The sequence below is a fragment of the Poecile atricapillus genome, chromosome 1, assembly GCF_030490865.1.
Source record: "Poecile atricapillus isolate bPoeAtr1 chromosome 1, bPoeAtr1.hap1, whole genome shotgun sequence".
In the NCBI taxonomy this organism is placed as follows: domain Eukaryota; kingdom Metazoa; phylum Chordata; class Aves; order Passeriformes; family Paridae; genus Poecile; species Poecile atricapillus.
In genome coordinates, this window is record NC_081249.1 from 50241191 (window position 1) to 50257544 (window position 16354).

General features: G+C 39.2%; 1 protein-coding gene across 5 annotated transcripts in view; it reads left to right on the forward strand.

The window, feature by feature from the left end:
• KLF12 (KLF transcription factor 12) overlaps window positions 1–16354 on the forward strand; it is a 235166-nt gene that overhangs the window by 78002 nt on the left and 140810 nt on the right. For 3 of the 5 annotated variants that reach the window (XM_058835447.1, XM_058835463.1, XM_058835456.1), the window contains one exon: window positions 10506–10595. In XM_058835447.1, the coding sequence (XP_058691430.1) occupies window positions 10506–10595 (90 nt within the window). Of the gene's footprint in view, window positions 1–329; window positions 387–10505; window positions 10596–10708; window positions 10849–16354 lie in introns of all 5 variants that reach the window. The other 2 variants (XM_058835439.1, XM_058835473.1) reach the window with 2 other exon arrangements.

Below are 16354 nucleotides of genomic sequence, written 5' to 3' on the forward strand. Positions count from 1 at the left end.
GAATGCCAAGGTTTAGAGCTGATTTAACTTGGATGTTTTTGGCATGTATTATACATAAGGAAAAGACATAAAAACAGAAATGTGTTTTCTGTTAGAACAAATGGCCATCTACCTTACCTGCTTCTGCTTTCAATAGTCAATAATGGATGCTTAGGGAAAAGATGTAGCGAGGCTGTTGTGTGAGTGATGGTATTGACCCAGCATCTCTTCCAAGTTTGCAAAATATCTAGGACACAGATAGTTGCATAGCCAGAGGTTGTATCTATATTTTTGTGCTTGATGAGATCTCTTGGTAAGCAAATCTGTCGAAAAGTCCAATTGTTTTTCAGCCAATATCCAGCTCATCAGACAAGCAGACGTGTCACAAGACCAGCTTCTCTCTGAGTGTAAGTTATGGCTTCCAGTGCAAATCCCATGGTTTCCAGTTAGAACCTGTTTTGGGTAGGAGGTTGGACTGGAGACCTCCTGAGATGCTTTCCCCCTAAATTATCCTGTGATCCTAAGAAAAAACAGCTTGGCTGTAGCATTCATTGTTCCCCAGTTTTTGATATTTCATGCTGTAAAATGATGTGGTCTAAATGAGTTATGTATTAGCTTGTCTTTTGCCTAGACACAAACTCATATATTTTGTTTATAACCTCTAATTTAATACAACTGCCAGGTTTTATTTGCTTTATATAGCAAATTCAGTATCTCTGCCTTTTAAATAAGTTTTAATGAAAGTTCAAAGTGTCTGTTAATGTACTACTATATGTTCTACTTGTAGATCTCTTTCTGATATTTTCCTATGATTTTTATGGCTCTGTAGTTACTGAAACTATTCTTTAATCTTGAAGCTTGCCATTATTTTAATAATGGGCAGTAATTTTGTGCAGAGCACTTGTTTTTTAAATGTGTTTGAGGAGTCACAATTTCTTTGAGAATCTGTGGGAAATGCATGTTGGTGACATTTAAAACTTGTTAATTAGAAATTCTTAACACTTAATTAGATTTGCCTTTAAAATGGGCCCTAATTCTACTATAATTTATTGCTTGTGGCATCTGATTTGGCAGTTTTGTACATAAGCATTTTGATCATTCTGTCTTGAGTAAGAAAATACCTCGAGAGTAGTTAGGTACTGGTTTGATCTAGCAGTTGATGCAACCAGTCTGAGAACAAAATGTTATTTTATACAATTTTAAAAAAATATTTGGTGGATACTTAAAAATTCTTACTCATGAATTGATGTGCTTTGTATTTAATTCACTAAGTGAACAGAAGTCAAGAGCTTTCCCTTTTTTTGAACTGTTTTTTCCCTTTTTTTGTGCTTTGTACTATTCACCAGCTTTAATATTAACATTTTCTCAGGAGTTTCCACTGAAGCCTGCGGGGAGCAGAAAAGCTCAAACTGTTGTTAAATAAAACAGAGATTGGGTTGGGACAGGGTGTTAAACATTTGCAGTTTGGAAGTTTCATTGCAGCACACACCCTTTCTTTAAACATGTCAGAATAAGCATTGCGTTTGCTCTATGATGAGAAGCATGTACAGCAATTGCTGTTCCTCCACATGCATGGGAAAGGTCATGGAGTAATGCTTAGTTTCTAGCATGTAGTTTGACTTTTTCATCTGAGTGTGCAATCAGTCAGTTTTATTTAATTATTCCTATGTTATTTTGGCCTGTCCGTGAGTCAAATGAGCTTTATATAAGCTTTTGCTACTGACTGTGCTTCTGAGGCTGAGCCTGTGGTCACAGCTCTAACTGGCAGCTGGAACAGGGCCACTGAAGGAGCACTTGGTTTCACCATTTACTGCCTGTGGTATCTGTGACTTTGTACATGAGCTGTGACAGATGGTTTCTGAGGTTCTGTGTGAACCGTCTGTGCGCTTTGCGTGTGTGTCGTCCGATACCTGGTGCTGGAAGTTGCAACTGCACACAAGGTGTCCTCCTCCTCCTCAAGGCTGCAGTTCCTGTCATGGGCAGCGTGACAGGCTGAGCTGGAAATGAGCCACTGACTTCTGGGAACAAGTTGTTCTCTTATGGGTGTCATATACTGCTCTGTCTAAGAGTAAAAAACCCCAAAACATTTTAAAAATTACATGTAAATAGAGTAAATCTGAAATAAAAAATAAGTCTTAGCTGAAATTCCTATATTATAGTTGTTAGTAAAGTTGACTTTGTTTCCCTTTTAGTTCTGCCTCTATGCTGGAGCTCCCAGATCAGTGAGAAACAAGGAATTACCCTTATGGGTATTACCCTGCTGTATAGAGGAGCTGTTAGTTACCTAACATTCCTGAGGCTCAGCTGCTAGAAGGTACTAGGCATATTTAATGTCAGAATAACCTGATATTGCTGTCATTCAGAGCATACAGGTTGTAATATCTGTGGTTTATAAGAAACCAGATTTTGGCCATGACTGACAATTTATTGCTGTGTTTTATTCTGGGGGAGTGAACATGGCACCTGGAGGAGCATCAGTTTAGTTGCTGAGCTGAATGGGTATGATCCCACGCAGCAGTGGGACACAGTATTATTGGTAGCGTGTTTGTTTTCTTAGAAACACAAGTGATGAGAGCCAGTGTAATTTCTGGAGAAAGTGATGATGCCCAGGCCTATGAAAGTGCTTACACAGTGCTTTCACTGTGGAGCTTTGCAGTCGTAGAGCTGAAGGTGCTGTTGCTTTGAGGTGATGATCCCTTTGCACTGCATGGAATGATAGTGCCAAGCAGATCTTGTAGACAGCATCTTCTCTTCTTGGCAAACAGCAATGATGTTTGGCCTGCCACATAACATCTCATGCACAAGTTTTGGACTAAACTGTGGCTACCATGACATGCTAAATGTTCCTTTTATTCTCCAGCGTGCAGAGTCCATGTTGTATCTGTCTTTTACGGAAAAAGACTTTGCATAGTGGCAGGTGGAGGAACTGTGCCAGCCAGCTCCCTGTGCATTTTTTCAGAAAATTGCCAGCAGCTAATTTTCTGACCAGAGCAGGTACAGTCAGAATTCAGAGTAAATTTGTAGTCACTCTGTATCTGCTGGCAAGCTCCTGGGCAATGCCATTTAATATTTATTTGCTTAGCAAGTACAAAATAATCAAAATTTAGACAACAGTGAAGGTAACCTTTAAGTAATATGTGCAAATTTGGTCAGCGAAATACTAGAATAATTTTTCTATGTTTTCTGTTATAATTTTTTTGCCAGGTGGTGAGGTTTTTAATTTTAAGTCTTATTCATCTTCAAACTCTTCTTTAAGCTCTTCTCCATTCTCAAGGGCAGTTGAAATAAGGTAGTAGAACACTGCTTTGGAAATTGAGCAAGAGTTTTTTAAAAACACTTGCTTTATAATAGTGGTCGAGTATAAGCGGAAATCTAAATCCATTACTAAGGTTTTTGGTTTTTTTTGGGAAAAAGTAATGAGTTTTGTCTTGATAGTAGTCTTTACTACTTGTCTGTACTTCAAAAACTGAAAGGAGAAGCTATCAAGAGTTTATTTTATTGTACTTATCATGAAGTGTTCTGAAAAGATATCTTTTAAAATAATTCTAGTGTAAAGATAAATGTAGTACATGCTTTTTGCACATGTACCCTTTCTTAAATATGTCTCACTCTTAAATGATGGCTCTTTCCCAGCTCTCTTTTTGATGGAGAGGTTGGGCTTTTTTGTTACGCAAGATTTTTAAGTGTAAGGTTAAGAAAATCCACAAATACTTAATGAATCCATTGTTATTCACAAAAAACAAGTATTCTCTGAATGTTGTATTAGAAGGAAAACAAAGAAGCCATTGACGTTGATGAAAGTTAACTGTGAGGCTTTGGTGTAAGTACTGTTGGTTGTAACCTATTGTATCTGAATTCTGTACCATAGGAAGAATCCAAAATTCTTTGTAGAAGCGCTAAAACTGGCAGGACAGCAGAGCTGATGTAAAGAGATTTTAAAACTTCAAAGCTGACCGGGTTGCCTGCTGCGTTTGAGAAATAGCAGATTGACCTCTAGTTGCCAATGCACTCAGTGATCCTCTGTCACCTGGAAGCTGACCACATCTCTTCAGTTCTATTTATATTCCCTAAAACCAACTCAAACCCAAGCTAATCAGAAAGATTTTAGCAACAAAATTTGAGATCTCTGTTTTCTTCACTGAATAATGTCTTGACTTGAAGTCTTTGCCTGAAGACAGATCTGTAAAAATATGTTGCAAATTACAACATAGCTACATCCTTAGGGATTTGAGTACTTCATAACTTTGGGTGTCTGCTGTTTTCAAAATCAGTACTAATTTCTTTAAGAGATCTAGGCAGTGGACTAGGAATTTGAGAAGCTTGGGTTGCATATGCACATCTTTGTACTGGTAGCAGTGGCATACAGCTGGATATGGTCTGGCACTTCTAGGGAGGGTCTGAGCTGGGGAGCATGAGCTGAAGGCCAACCCTTGCATGTGCCTCGGGCACTGACGACATCAAGTCACATTGATGACAAGACCTGCTGTTGAGGTCTGGGCTCTACCTGGCAGGCACAATTGTAATAGGAGACCACACTCAGAAGCCTTCCTAAAAATCTTAGAGCTGTGATGCCTCCCTGTTTACTGGATGCCATGCAATTAAATGTCTGTGTCCCTTCTCACCAAAGAAAGTTAATTTTGAATTGAAATGAACTTGAATCAACCCCACTCAGTTTCATATGAAAACAGTAAGAAATCTAAGGCTTCACTTCTTTCACGCAAATTGTTTTGGCTTTTCTTGAAGCATCAGTAAAGGCAAACTGTAGTTTTCTGGTGAATTTGACTGAAAATTCACATTTGGAGTAAAATGCACAACTACCAGACTCTGCTTTCATTATGAACATTTCACACAGCTATAGATATAACTACATATGATGAAGATCTTACGGCAAGACATGGGCTGTTAACCCCAATTCCCAGGCAGAACTCCCAGTTAAGGGATTCTCTTCTAGCCACATGAATGTACTTCCTTTAACAACTGGTATGTTTCATCCTAAACAGAACTGCATTTAAGTGAATAATAAATCTCCTCGTATGGTGTATAAAGGTCTTCAGAAAACTGAGTTAGTTGACAATTTTCCTTGGCTTCCTCTCCCCATGAAGACTGTTATATTTGATAAGAGATGGTAATCCTTCATTGTTGTATTATCCCTTGAAACTAAGAGAAAAAAACAATTTCACATTATGAAAAGCTTATGTAGTCATACCATTAAAAGGGTGTACTTTACCTTGAATGGATCACTTCACATTTTTTTCTTGATGTGCTATGCTTACTTTTGCATCATCTTGACTGATGAGTAATTTCAGTGTAGTAATGTAAGCAAAGAGAATGATATCAATTTGGGTATACGTGTTGGAAAAATAAACAAGGTAATCTTATTTATAGGGCATATAACTCACATAGGTTATTTCATGGTTAGTTCAGTGATGTTTCTGAGATATCTGTATAAAAAACCAAGACTTAAAAACTTTGTGTTTATCAACTGTCAAAAACATTGTTATAACAGAAATTACCCCAAGAATATAATGATGACTTAAGACTTATTACAGGTACAGAAAACTTGTCTTAAAAGAACTAGAAGATGAGGCAGGGAAAATTTTGTGTCGTAGCTTTGGGACAGAAGGACTGTCTGGAGGTTGTTTACAGCTCTTAACTGTTCAAATGTACTCCCCTTAAGCTTGAAACTTTTTACTGTAGCTTGAATGGTGAATTTGAGACTGCTCTTCCCCCAGTTGATACTTCATTTCTCAAAATCAAAGTGTGTCATGTTATAGTTTAGTTTGTACAGGAAAGTAAAAGAAGATTTGGAAGGAAACTGGGTCTTGGGCAGAAGGAAGCTCTGGACATGGAGGTGCTTAGTTTTAGACTTTGTTTCTCACCATCCAACTCTGTTGGTAGTAAATTACTTTTCCCTAAATCAAGTCCATTTTGCCTGTGTCAGTACCCCGTAAGTGATGTTCCTGTCTTTGTCTCATCTCCTAAGCTTTTCTATATTCTGTTTTACCCCTCTGCTGTTGAGGGAGAGGAGTAATGCAGCAGTGGCTTGGGTGGGCATATGGTAGATGGCTAAAGTCAAGCCCACCAGAGTTTTGAAGACTGAATTGACAGCTGGACCTTTTAGGTCACCGTGGGAAAAAGGAGAACCATCAGTGTCTCTGTCTTACCAGTGTGCAGCTCTTCAGTGAGACTAAGCCTTTCATCAGTGGCAGCAGTAACGAGCATCATCTGCCTTGCCTCTGCATTGCTTGTGTGTTCATGAGTGAGACAAGAGGAGGAGACTTTCTTTCACAGGAGTGTAAATGTTTGTCAGTCCATGCAGGAAATGTGAGGTCTGAATTCTGGGTGCTCTGAAGCCTGAGCTCACTGCTTTCTTTCTGGGGCTGCCTGGGGTAGGATATCTGTGGGATAGGGCTTTAGTACTGAGCAGCTAGATGCGAAATTCTTGGGGAGTGGGAGAGGACAACTATGCTGTGGGGTAGGGATATCTGGTTTCTGTCTTATATCTTCTTAGAAGAAATTATAAAGGGGGGTTTAGGGGTGTCTTTGGTAGTGTCTCAGAACAAGATGTCAGTTGTGGCATTAGATTGTCTCTGATTGTTAAAAGTGTACAGTGTGATTCTCAAAATGTATGGCTTGGCCAAATGAAAAATTTGGCTACAAAACCTTAGCACTTCTTGTGGATGGCAGATGTCATAATAGTGTAATTCATAATTAAATAAATAAGTACAGGGTGTAGAGGGAGTTTGTATCAGGATGAGACAATGAGATTTCGGGGTTTTTTTCTTCCTCTAAAATAGTGAAAGGTAATTTGATTAAAAGTTGCAATGGAAAGCCATCCTCATGAAGAAAACAGCAGTGATGGTTGTAGAGGTGCTGTGCTGAAAATGTAGGCCTTTCAGGAGTGGGGTGAGTCTGGTTATTAACTGACTATTACAGCTTCTTAGAAGAGCTTGTAACTTGAAAGCTTATCTATCTTGTGTAACAACTGCTATAATAGCAGTTGCCCATAAGGACCTGGGTATGATTTGTGTTTTTAATTAATATTTCAAGGGAATAAATGTCCAAAAGTGATTAGTGGCAAGTTCCAGCGGATGGCACTGCGAAAGAGAGCATTATCTCTTTCAGGATGAGTTACTCATCCAAGAGAACAGATGTTTTGGTGAGGTCATGCAGTGTTTGGCTTGATTGTACACCCAGTTTAGGACCTACATCTGCTGTGCGTTTTACCAAGGTGGGAAAGGAGTCCACCAGGAGGGTTGAGGTGGGAAACTAGAAGAGGAAGAACTATCACACGAATTAAGGTACCCTTCACCTGAGCAATTTTGAGGACTGGAAGTTAGCTACCACAGTTAATGAAGAAATTGAGTGGCCTGAATAAATGCATTGACTCAATGCATCACATCACCTATCTCTGCCGGTGGGTCTCAAGAGTGTAATCAGGTAATGTGGGCACTGGAGCAGCCTGGCCTCGCTCTGGTGTGGTTGCTCCATCTGCTTGTGCCTTGACCCTTGGAGGCTCCTGGAAGAACTCAGTTCTCATCTCCAGCCCCAGTGGGAGTAACTCAAGCCCTTTTGCCTTAGGTGACAGCCCACTGTATGCAAACCTCAACCATTATACCTGTTTGGCTGCATGGCTTTGAACATACTGTAGTGCAAGCACTGGTTATGGCAGGAGAGCACTGTTTGGAATGACCAGCTCTCCAGGTGACTTTGGGCTGAATGTGTCATCCCTGTGATCACACACAGATTGGATCTACTCAGCAGTGGCCCCTCAGGATGTGTCACACAACATACTTCAAGTTATAAATGCAGAAGAGATCAAATAGTTTGAAAATAATTTACTCCTGTGATTATTGCTCCTGTGAATTATAAATTACCCAAAAGTCAGAGCTGTTCACAGCCAGAGTATTTGCTCTTCAGACCAGCACTCGAAAGTCTGCTTTTAAGAAATAAGATTTTTGGAGAACAAAAGGGGAAGTGAATACTATGAAAATTTAGTTAAATGTAAATGTGTTAAATGGTACATGAACTAGTCAGGTTTTCATGATTTATCAGTTTTAAACTTCAAAGGCTCTGTTTAGCTTGCATTTTTAAAACTAATGAGTTTATCACAGCCAGTGGGGAAAAATGGTTCAAGTATATCAGCTGTAAATTGGTACAAAGCACTAAAAGGGACATTAGCCTCTAATCAGATTCTAACAGTTCATTAAACCTGCCATTCCTCCGTGGCGCTTTGTCTTTCCCCCCTCCTTCTGCCTGTGCCTCCTGTGTAAGCCAGCCTTGTCCCTCTGCTCAGGAGGGTAAAACTTCCTCAGGGACACGATGCAGCATCAGCTCATCCTTCTTTGTCTATGAGCTAAACAGCCTTAGGGATGTTTGATGATGGTGTATTCCTGATCTTGCTGTAAAATTCAGCTGTGCTGCCTATAAATCAAGAAAGCAGAAGGACCTCTCAACTTGCAAAATAGGCACTGGGGGAACCAGGAATGCCACACTGGCTTCTGCTCCACCTCAAACCACATCCAAACTGATGTAGCTCAGTGACACCTGAGATCTGCTGCTAATAAGTAAATAGTACGCCTCCCTTGCTGGGGAGAAAGACATGAAGCCAGGCACAATTTTATCCAGCTTCTCTGTGGCGTCAGAGACTCTTCCTGCGTTTTTTCCACCTCATGTCTCAAACACTGAATAAAGATCAAGGTGCACTAAATAATTTGCTCAGCAAACATATAGGAAGAACTTGTTTTTCTTCCTCTTCTTGTTGTGTCAAGCTTTAAAAGTACAGTAGAGGTACATCAGTAGCATAGCATAAACTGAGACATCTCAATAGCTTAACTGGTTTTCATTCTTCCATGTTTGAATACAGAGGTGTCCTGCTGAAAATTGCTTGTTCGATCTGCAATTTTCTAACTCCAAGACTTTAGATATGAATGATGTATATCTACTTTTAAAGGAAATAAATAGAGACTGCACTTGCTTACCTGCTTCACTGTGAAGTTTCTTCCTGTCCTGTAGTAAGTAACCACAGCTCTGGGTGCTAAAATACACAGGGCTCAAAGTGAGAGTGACAGGGATTTTAAGGTCATTTGCTCTGCTTTTGGCACCATGTTGGAGGATGGGCATATCAGTTTTCTTGCTTTTCAACATGTTCTTTAAATTACAATGGAGGAGTATACAAAAATAAACAGTTTCTGCAGTATTTATATCCTGAAAGGTGGAGATCCTGGGATGAGGTGTATTGGTTGGAAAAAAAGAAAATATTTAAAGTAGTTTCAGTTTTTAAAACATATTTTGGAAGCTCCATTTGGATGGACAATTTTCCCTAAAATTCCACTGAAGCAACCATGATAAGAAACAGGGCTATGAATGTATTCCTTATGAATAATGGCGCCACACAGTGCTGAATGGATCTGCTGCCTGTGAAACACAGGGGAAATGTTTTTTTTCCCCATGCTCATGCAGCAACTGAGGACTACGAGGTACCAGAGCAGAGGTGAGTTTCCAGTCTAGAGCCTTCAGACAGGGCTGCAAATTAATAAGTGACTGTGAATGAGTCACTTTTAAGTGATGTGTGCTCCAGTTACGTTATTTAAAAAATAGGTGTGATGTCTCTGCATTTCTGTAGCACTGACCAAGGTGTCTGGATTTGTAAAGTCACATTCTAGCCTGAAGGATAAAATGGTTTTTATATTCTCTATGTTGTCCAAGCTAAATGGCAGCTGAAGACATTTGTGTTCAAACACCAGCCTTGAGCCTTGGCTGGAGTAGAAGATTGATTCAGGTTGAGGTACTGTTTGAATTGAAGGTGCAAGGTACAACTGTTTGTGTGTCCTCATAAACTGCTCCAGTGACAGCAGGAATGTTGATTCAGGGAAGTACAGTTCTGCAAATCTTTGCTCAGCTTGAAGCTCTTGGCATATAGTGTCCATAACTACATGGATAGTGCATGTTCTTAACTTCATCTCTCATGTCAGAGGTGTGTGGAGATTTTCGTTGACAAATGCTGATAACTTTATAAGACAATGATAAGAAATTTGAGCAATTGTGTGTTAATTTATAATGTGTATGGATACAGGCCATCACTGTAACTTCTCTCCATATAAGCCTATACTTTCTCTACCAGAAATACAAATGTTTTGCCTGAAATTAATTATACCTAAGCATACTGCCAAAACCTTCGAACTCTTTGACACCAGTGCTTTCCTTTTCAGTTCTGAAGTAAGGAATTCATATATGTATACCTGCGTAATGAATTTCAAATTACAAAATAGAAATTGGAGATGATTTTCCCTTGTTGCTTACAAGGACTTAGTTCTCCTTTAAGGATAACTGAAAGTATGATTTACTGTTTTAGCAGAAGTTATAACTTGGCAACTACTCCTTGAAATTACTATTACATCCTCCTTGTTAGCTTCATTTCCACTGAAAGAAACATACTTCTACAGTATCATAGAACTTAAATCAGTGAATTGAAACAAGTGTTTTTTTCATAATTTTTTGATTAAGCTTTTCCTTTTTTGCCTTAGGACATCAGCGCCTTTGAGAACAGAATGTTAATGCTTGATGGGATGCCGGCAGTCAGAGTCAAAACAGAGCTGCTGGAATCTGAGCAAGGGGTAAGCAGAGGTTTGTGTGACCTCACTCTGGTAACCCTTCCCCAGTTTCTCTGTGGTTAGCTGTCCCTCCCATTTTCTTTTCTATGTTTTTCTTTATTTCCGCTGTTTTGGAGCATATTTTCTTGGGACTTGTACTGGTGAGCATCTAGTCGGATCTGCTGGGAGCACAGAACAAAACTCTGCGGAAGACTGCATGAAATCATCTGGGATAGCTGAGATGCTGTTGGTGTAATTTTACACCGATTTAAAAAAGGTGCAGTTTAATAACAGAAAAAAAAAAGGAATGGATTTCAGTAAAGGAAGCCAAATTCATATGTCTGGGAATTCCGTATCTATATGTATGTATGTTTGCTATTCTGCCTCCTGGGGATATTTGCCTTACTGCAATTGTTTCATCCTTCATATGCTCGTCCTAACCCATATTCTGTTGTGGAAACCTGCTCTCTCTCTGGTGAAATGAACTTGTTCATCATTAAGATAAGAGGACTAAAGCTGGTATCACATCAACTGCTGAATACAGGACAGATGCTGAACTGGATTTTGACTTTTTTGCAGAACTTGGCGTTGGAGTGAGTTTTTAGGAAGATGGGGAGGGTATTTTCTTACATATGTGATATCAATGATTGTGGATTACAGCAAGGGTATCTATATTTAATGGATTTTTTATTATCATGAAGCTTTGTTTCCTTGTGTACATCATGTTATTCCAAAGAATCTAAGCCACTTTACTAAAGACACCTTCAACAAGCAGCCTAATAGAAGCAGCATTGCTATTGCCTTGTAGGGATGGGCTTTTGCCTAATTCTGTTACTTGGCTTTTTCCCTTTCTGCTATTTTCTCAGTTATTTAATTGAGAATTTAAATGACATGGAAGAGAGGAAATTAACTTATAGGATGACTTAATTTGAAATACTTGCACAGAAATACCAGTTATTCAGGGTGGTTTTGAGGGTTTAAATTTGAGAGGAGGAAAAAGATTGACAGTTAATCAAGCTCTTGTTCACCTCTGCCTTCTTGAGAGCAAGTAGCCTCAGAAATTACTCCAATACAGTGTGGTTTGTGGGAATGTAAAAATTGAACTATTCTATGAGCCACAATGATAAAAAGACAGATCCATTCATTTTTAATACCTTCTGGATGCTTTGCATTATGTCTTTGTATGTAACAGAAATGCATCTCTATAGTGTTCAGGAGACAAAGGTTCCATTGACATTTGCCTTTGTTCAGTTTAAAATAAATTCTGTGTGTGATGCATATTGCTGGGTCCTTTATGAAGAATACTTCCTTTAGCAAAGCATGAGTTGATTCTGGAAGACCTACTTGGTGTCTTAGGAACTGGAAGGAAATGAATGATCTATATAATATTTTAATTTCCTAAGAGTTTTTTAATAAAATTTTATGGACTTCTGTATAAGCAGAAAATGATGTCATTTTTTCCCCAGTGACTAAACCACTGGACAAAGAGCTCATTTGATTTGGAGTTTTATGCACTTTGGTACTAATTAAGTAGTGTCTGGTCAAGAGTCTCTGGCACCTTTATGATTCTTCATTAGGGAACAATCAATAAATACAAAATGAATTCTCCAGTTCACTAACAGAGGAGCTGGCCATTAGGATGGCAATTTTCCAGCAAACAGCTTTAACTCTAAAGAGAGCTGGTTGAAACAGATGTTTGGCATGTACTTCAGAGACTGCTTTGAATATGTAGATGTTGGTATACATAACAGGGACAAGTGTTTGAAGGATGTGATTACCAAAATCAGCACGTGGAGCTGTTTGGGAAGATGAATATCATAACTGGGAAGCATGGAGTGGGAACTGAAGTGTTATTAAGTAGTAGGAGTTTGAAATTGTGGTGTCTGTCTGTGTTGTCATAGCACCCAAAGTCCCTAGAGTTGCACCTCCATCACAGCATATGTGTGTACAGGGAGATGTGACTTCTGCTTGAAACTCTTGGGGAACTGAGATGGCATTTTGAGTCTTCTGAACATAATGGCCAAAGCTTCATCACTTAGACAAACTCTTCCAAAACCCAGAGGAAGACATTTGGGTTTTTTGCTGTTCTGGCTTAGTATCAGCTGTTGGCTCTAGGTTTGTTCTAGGTTTGCAAGGGCAAAAGTGAGACTCAGGTTAAGGGTTATGAAAACAAGGTTTCGTGTGACTGGAGAATCATGAAGGCATTATTAATTGTGGACGAGTGGAATCAACAAGGTCTGGAGCACCAGTAGCCCTTGACCAGGATGGTGGGCATTGCTCTGTCAGACCAGAGAGCACTGAATTGTCATGCTTTGCCCATGATGCTTTAGGGTGCTGTTGTTTTAGAAGGGTGACAGGGCCGCTTTGAGTTGTCTCCTGTTTAAGTCTGAGCCCATATTTCAAATAATTATCTTCTTGATTTTAAAGATTTTTTTAAGGATATGTGCCTGTTCCTTGTTGGAATATTGAAAGCTTTTCTGCAGGACACATGAATATGTCATCCAGATAGGTGTTCTCTCTGTAGTTGTGCCTTTGTTAACTCTTCCTTGTGATTCATGGCATCCAAGGTGGGGTTCACAGACAGGACCTTGCTGGGGGAGTTGGGATATTGTCTGGCCATTTATGAATGCAGGGCTGTGTTGCACACTCAGCTGGTCCTCCCTTTGACCTATTGACTAAAGATGTAGAAAATACCCAGCTTGGCATTGTTGGTAAAGTGAACAATGATCATTCCAATAACTTGACAACATGGAAGTAAAAAAAAACTCAGAAAGAAGGAACATTCCCACCTACAGCACCAAAGTGAAAGTACAATTGAAGAAAAATAGTTTTTATACAAGCAACACCAGCTTTTAATCTCGAGTTGCTTGTTCCCATACTTTTTGTGACATACAGTTGTGAAAAATGCACAATGTGATCATGCACATTTCGTTCATAAGAAAGTCATCTTCCCTGTACTGCTCTGGGCAACTTGGCCTTCACCAGGTTCTCTCTTGACTACATATGATGGTAGTAGAAGTCATGCATGATGTAGATGAGAACCAGGACAGAGCAGGTACTATCATTTCCTGCTGTATTTGGATACCAAGCTAGGCAATCAGTTCATTATATTCTCTTGTTTCCTGTTTTAATTTCGAGACTTCAGTCTTTTTGCAGAAGAGGCTAAATATAATGTAAGGTTCTTCTTTACCATTTGTGCATGAGCTCCAGGGTTTTTAAACTTCCGTGTTACATGTTTTCTGTTGTTTCATGATTCCTCTGTGTCTTTTGCTGTATTTGGGTACTCTGTCCAAACTGGTCTGATACGACTGAAAAGTTTATAAGAAGTTTTCTTTAACAGAGAAAACTTCTCATCCCTTACACTGCACAGGTGTTACCCAGAGCAACCGAAGGTGAATTTAAAATGCAGTACTGCAGAAGAAATAAGCAAAGAAAGTGTAGTCCCGCTGAGATTTCAGGGTAGCCCTGGGAGAATGAAACTGTGTGAGGTACTCTCAGCTGCAAAGCGGCCCAGTCTCTAGCTGAGTCTGAAAGGAAATTGGAGCTGACGTTTCAGCTATGTGCCATGCACTAGATCCTTGAAGCCTGTGACTGGAGAAGAGGTGAGCAGGACTCTGGAACTGCAGCCTTTGTTGGTGCAGTGAAGTCAAACCTTTACCAACCCAGATTTAAGACACTGAGTTCCTAAGTTAGATCATTGTGGGAGAATAGGCTTTAGGCAGTCTGTAAGGAAGACACACCTTGTGAGATAGAGGCTATTAGTCAGATTTGGAACAAAGAGGTATTTACAAGGGAAATTGATTTTGTCTTTGCTTTGGAAAAAGTTGAAACAGTTCTGCATTGTTTTATTGTCGCTAATTTAAGAGTAGTTTAATGATTTTTAGAAGGCCATCAGCATTAGCAAGAACACATGCTTATTTTTCCAGTGAGCTACTGTCCTTAATTTTGCACAGGAGATTTAATGCAGTCTATTGTTTGAGGCTTCAGGAAGACACAGTGCTGCTTTAATGACTTTATCACAAATGAAAAAAAGACATTACATAAAAGATATCGCATCGCCCTTTAACAAGGCTTCATTATTATCTCCCCTACTGTGGAACAGGAGCTAGCATTGCTAATAAATTGGGAGAATTACTTTAGAAATATGAATTTGCTTATCATTTAATATCCTCCAGTGACCTACAACTTTAGATCTTTCGGGCTGCAGTAAAATCTTTCTCAGTTACCAGCTTCGAAAAAGGATTTGAGGAAGGTGGTCCCTCTGCATGAAGATGAAGATAAAGATGTGGTACTTTAGAGGAAAAAATAAAAATCTTCATTCTGTGCCAAAAACTGTTCTGGAAGTAATACTTCTTATTGTAAGAATGCATGGAAGCTGGAATAATGTATTGGTAATAGAGACTGAGTGGAAAATGTATTGCTGGTGGCTATTATTAAGAAGTTAGGATGAGTAGTATTGACTGGCTTCGGTGTGGAGTCCTGCTAGTCATTGCAGAATGTGGCCCAGTTTCTAAAAATTGGTAAATGTGTTATTGGAGAATTTAGTGTTCAGTTGCACTTTCTCAAGTATTTGCTGTGTTGGGCCATAAGCTGTTGTTGAAAGGAGATATAAATGTGGGACTTAATGTCTCACAGTCAATCTTCAAATACAGAGAATGATGAACTGCTAATTTTCATCAGTCTTTTTGTTTCCAGATCTGCAGTCTCATCTGTTCCTTTGCCTGCATTTTGTCCTCTCAAACCATCACTGGAGGATTATATATTTTACTCTGAATTCTCCTCACAATTCTTCTTGATCTGTCTCCATTTGAATCACTTATCATGACTGAATTATGATAATAAATTACTAAAATGACAAAACCCTTTAACAAGCCAATATTGTTCTGTGTCTTTCATAGCCATCCAAATTATCTCCTTGTCTCATATCTGAAGAATGCCATCCAGCCTTGTGTTGTTACATACATAAACATGTTTTACCTCAGCCTGGGTAATACTGACATAAATCCTTTATTTTTAAAGATTTCCAAAAATACCTATTCACATTCAGTTGAGAATAGTCTCAGTAGAAAGCTCACTCCATGACTATATGGGGAACTGTTCTGCGGTGATTCATTCAGCTTGGGTACATGCTTTGTATTAGTAGAAGAAAAAGCACTTCTGATATTTGCTATTTTCATTTGTGAGTTTCTGCTTCATTCAATTACTTACTTGTTTTCTGAATTACTTAATGTTTAGCATGACTGATTTGGGGAAACAAGTTGCATATGGACACTGCACATGTACCAATCTCTTCTGCAAAGAAAGCCCTTCTTACTTTCTGTTGGTTTTCTTCATCTTGCAGTTGGCATACTCAAGGAGCTATGAGGTGTTAGAATCACAGCTGGTACAGTTCATTGCTTGCTTTACAGCATCATAAATGCAGAATAGTCTTCAGAAAGAGGTCAAGATCTGACTCCAGATCAAGTAAGGAACTAACCTACAGGGCATGATGCAGGGCCATGTGAGATGTACCTACGGAGATATGCTGTATTTCCTGAGCACTTCTGAAGGTTTGTGCTTGCAGCCCAGAAGGGTGCAAGACACATCCCAGAAGGGTTATGTCAGTTGGATTAATTAAGTCAAATCAAGCATCACAAGCTGATGAGTACTGTGGGTGGTGTTTCATGTTGCATCGAAGTTTGCATAAAGAAAAAAGGTAGCCAACTCCTACATCTTTGCTGTCATCCTGGCATTCTTGCTCAATCCATTGCCAGTAACTCAATGACATTGGAGAGCGTAGGGTC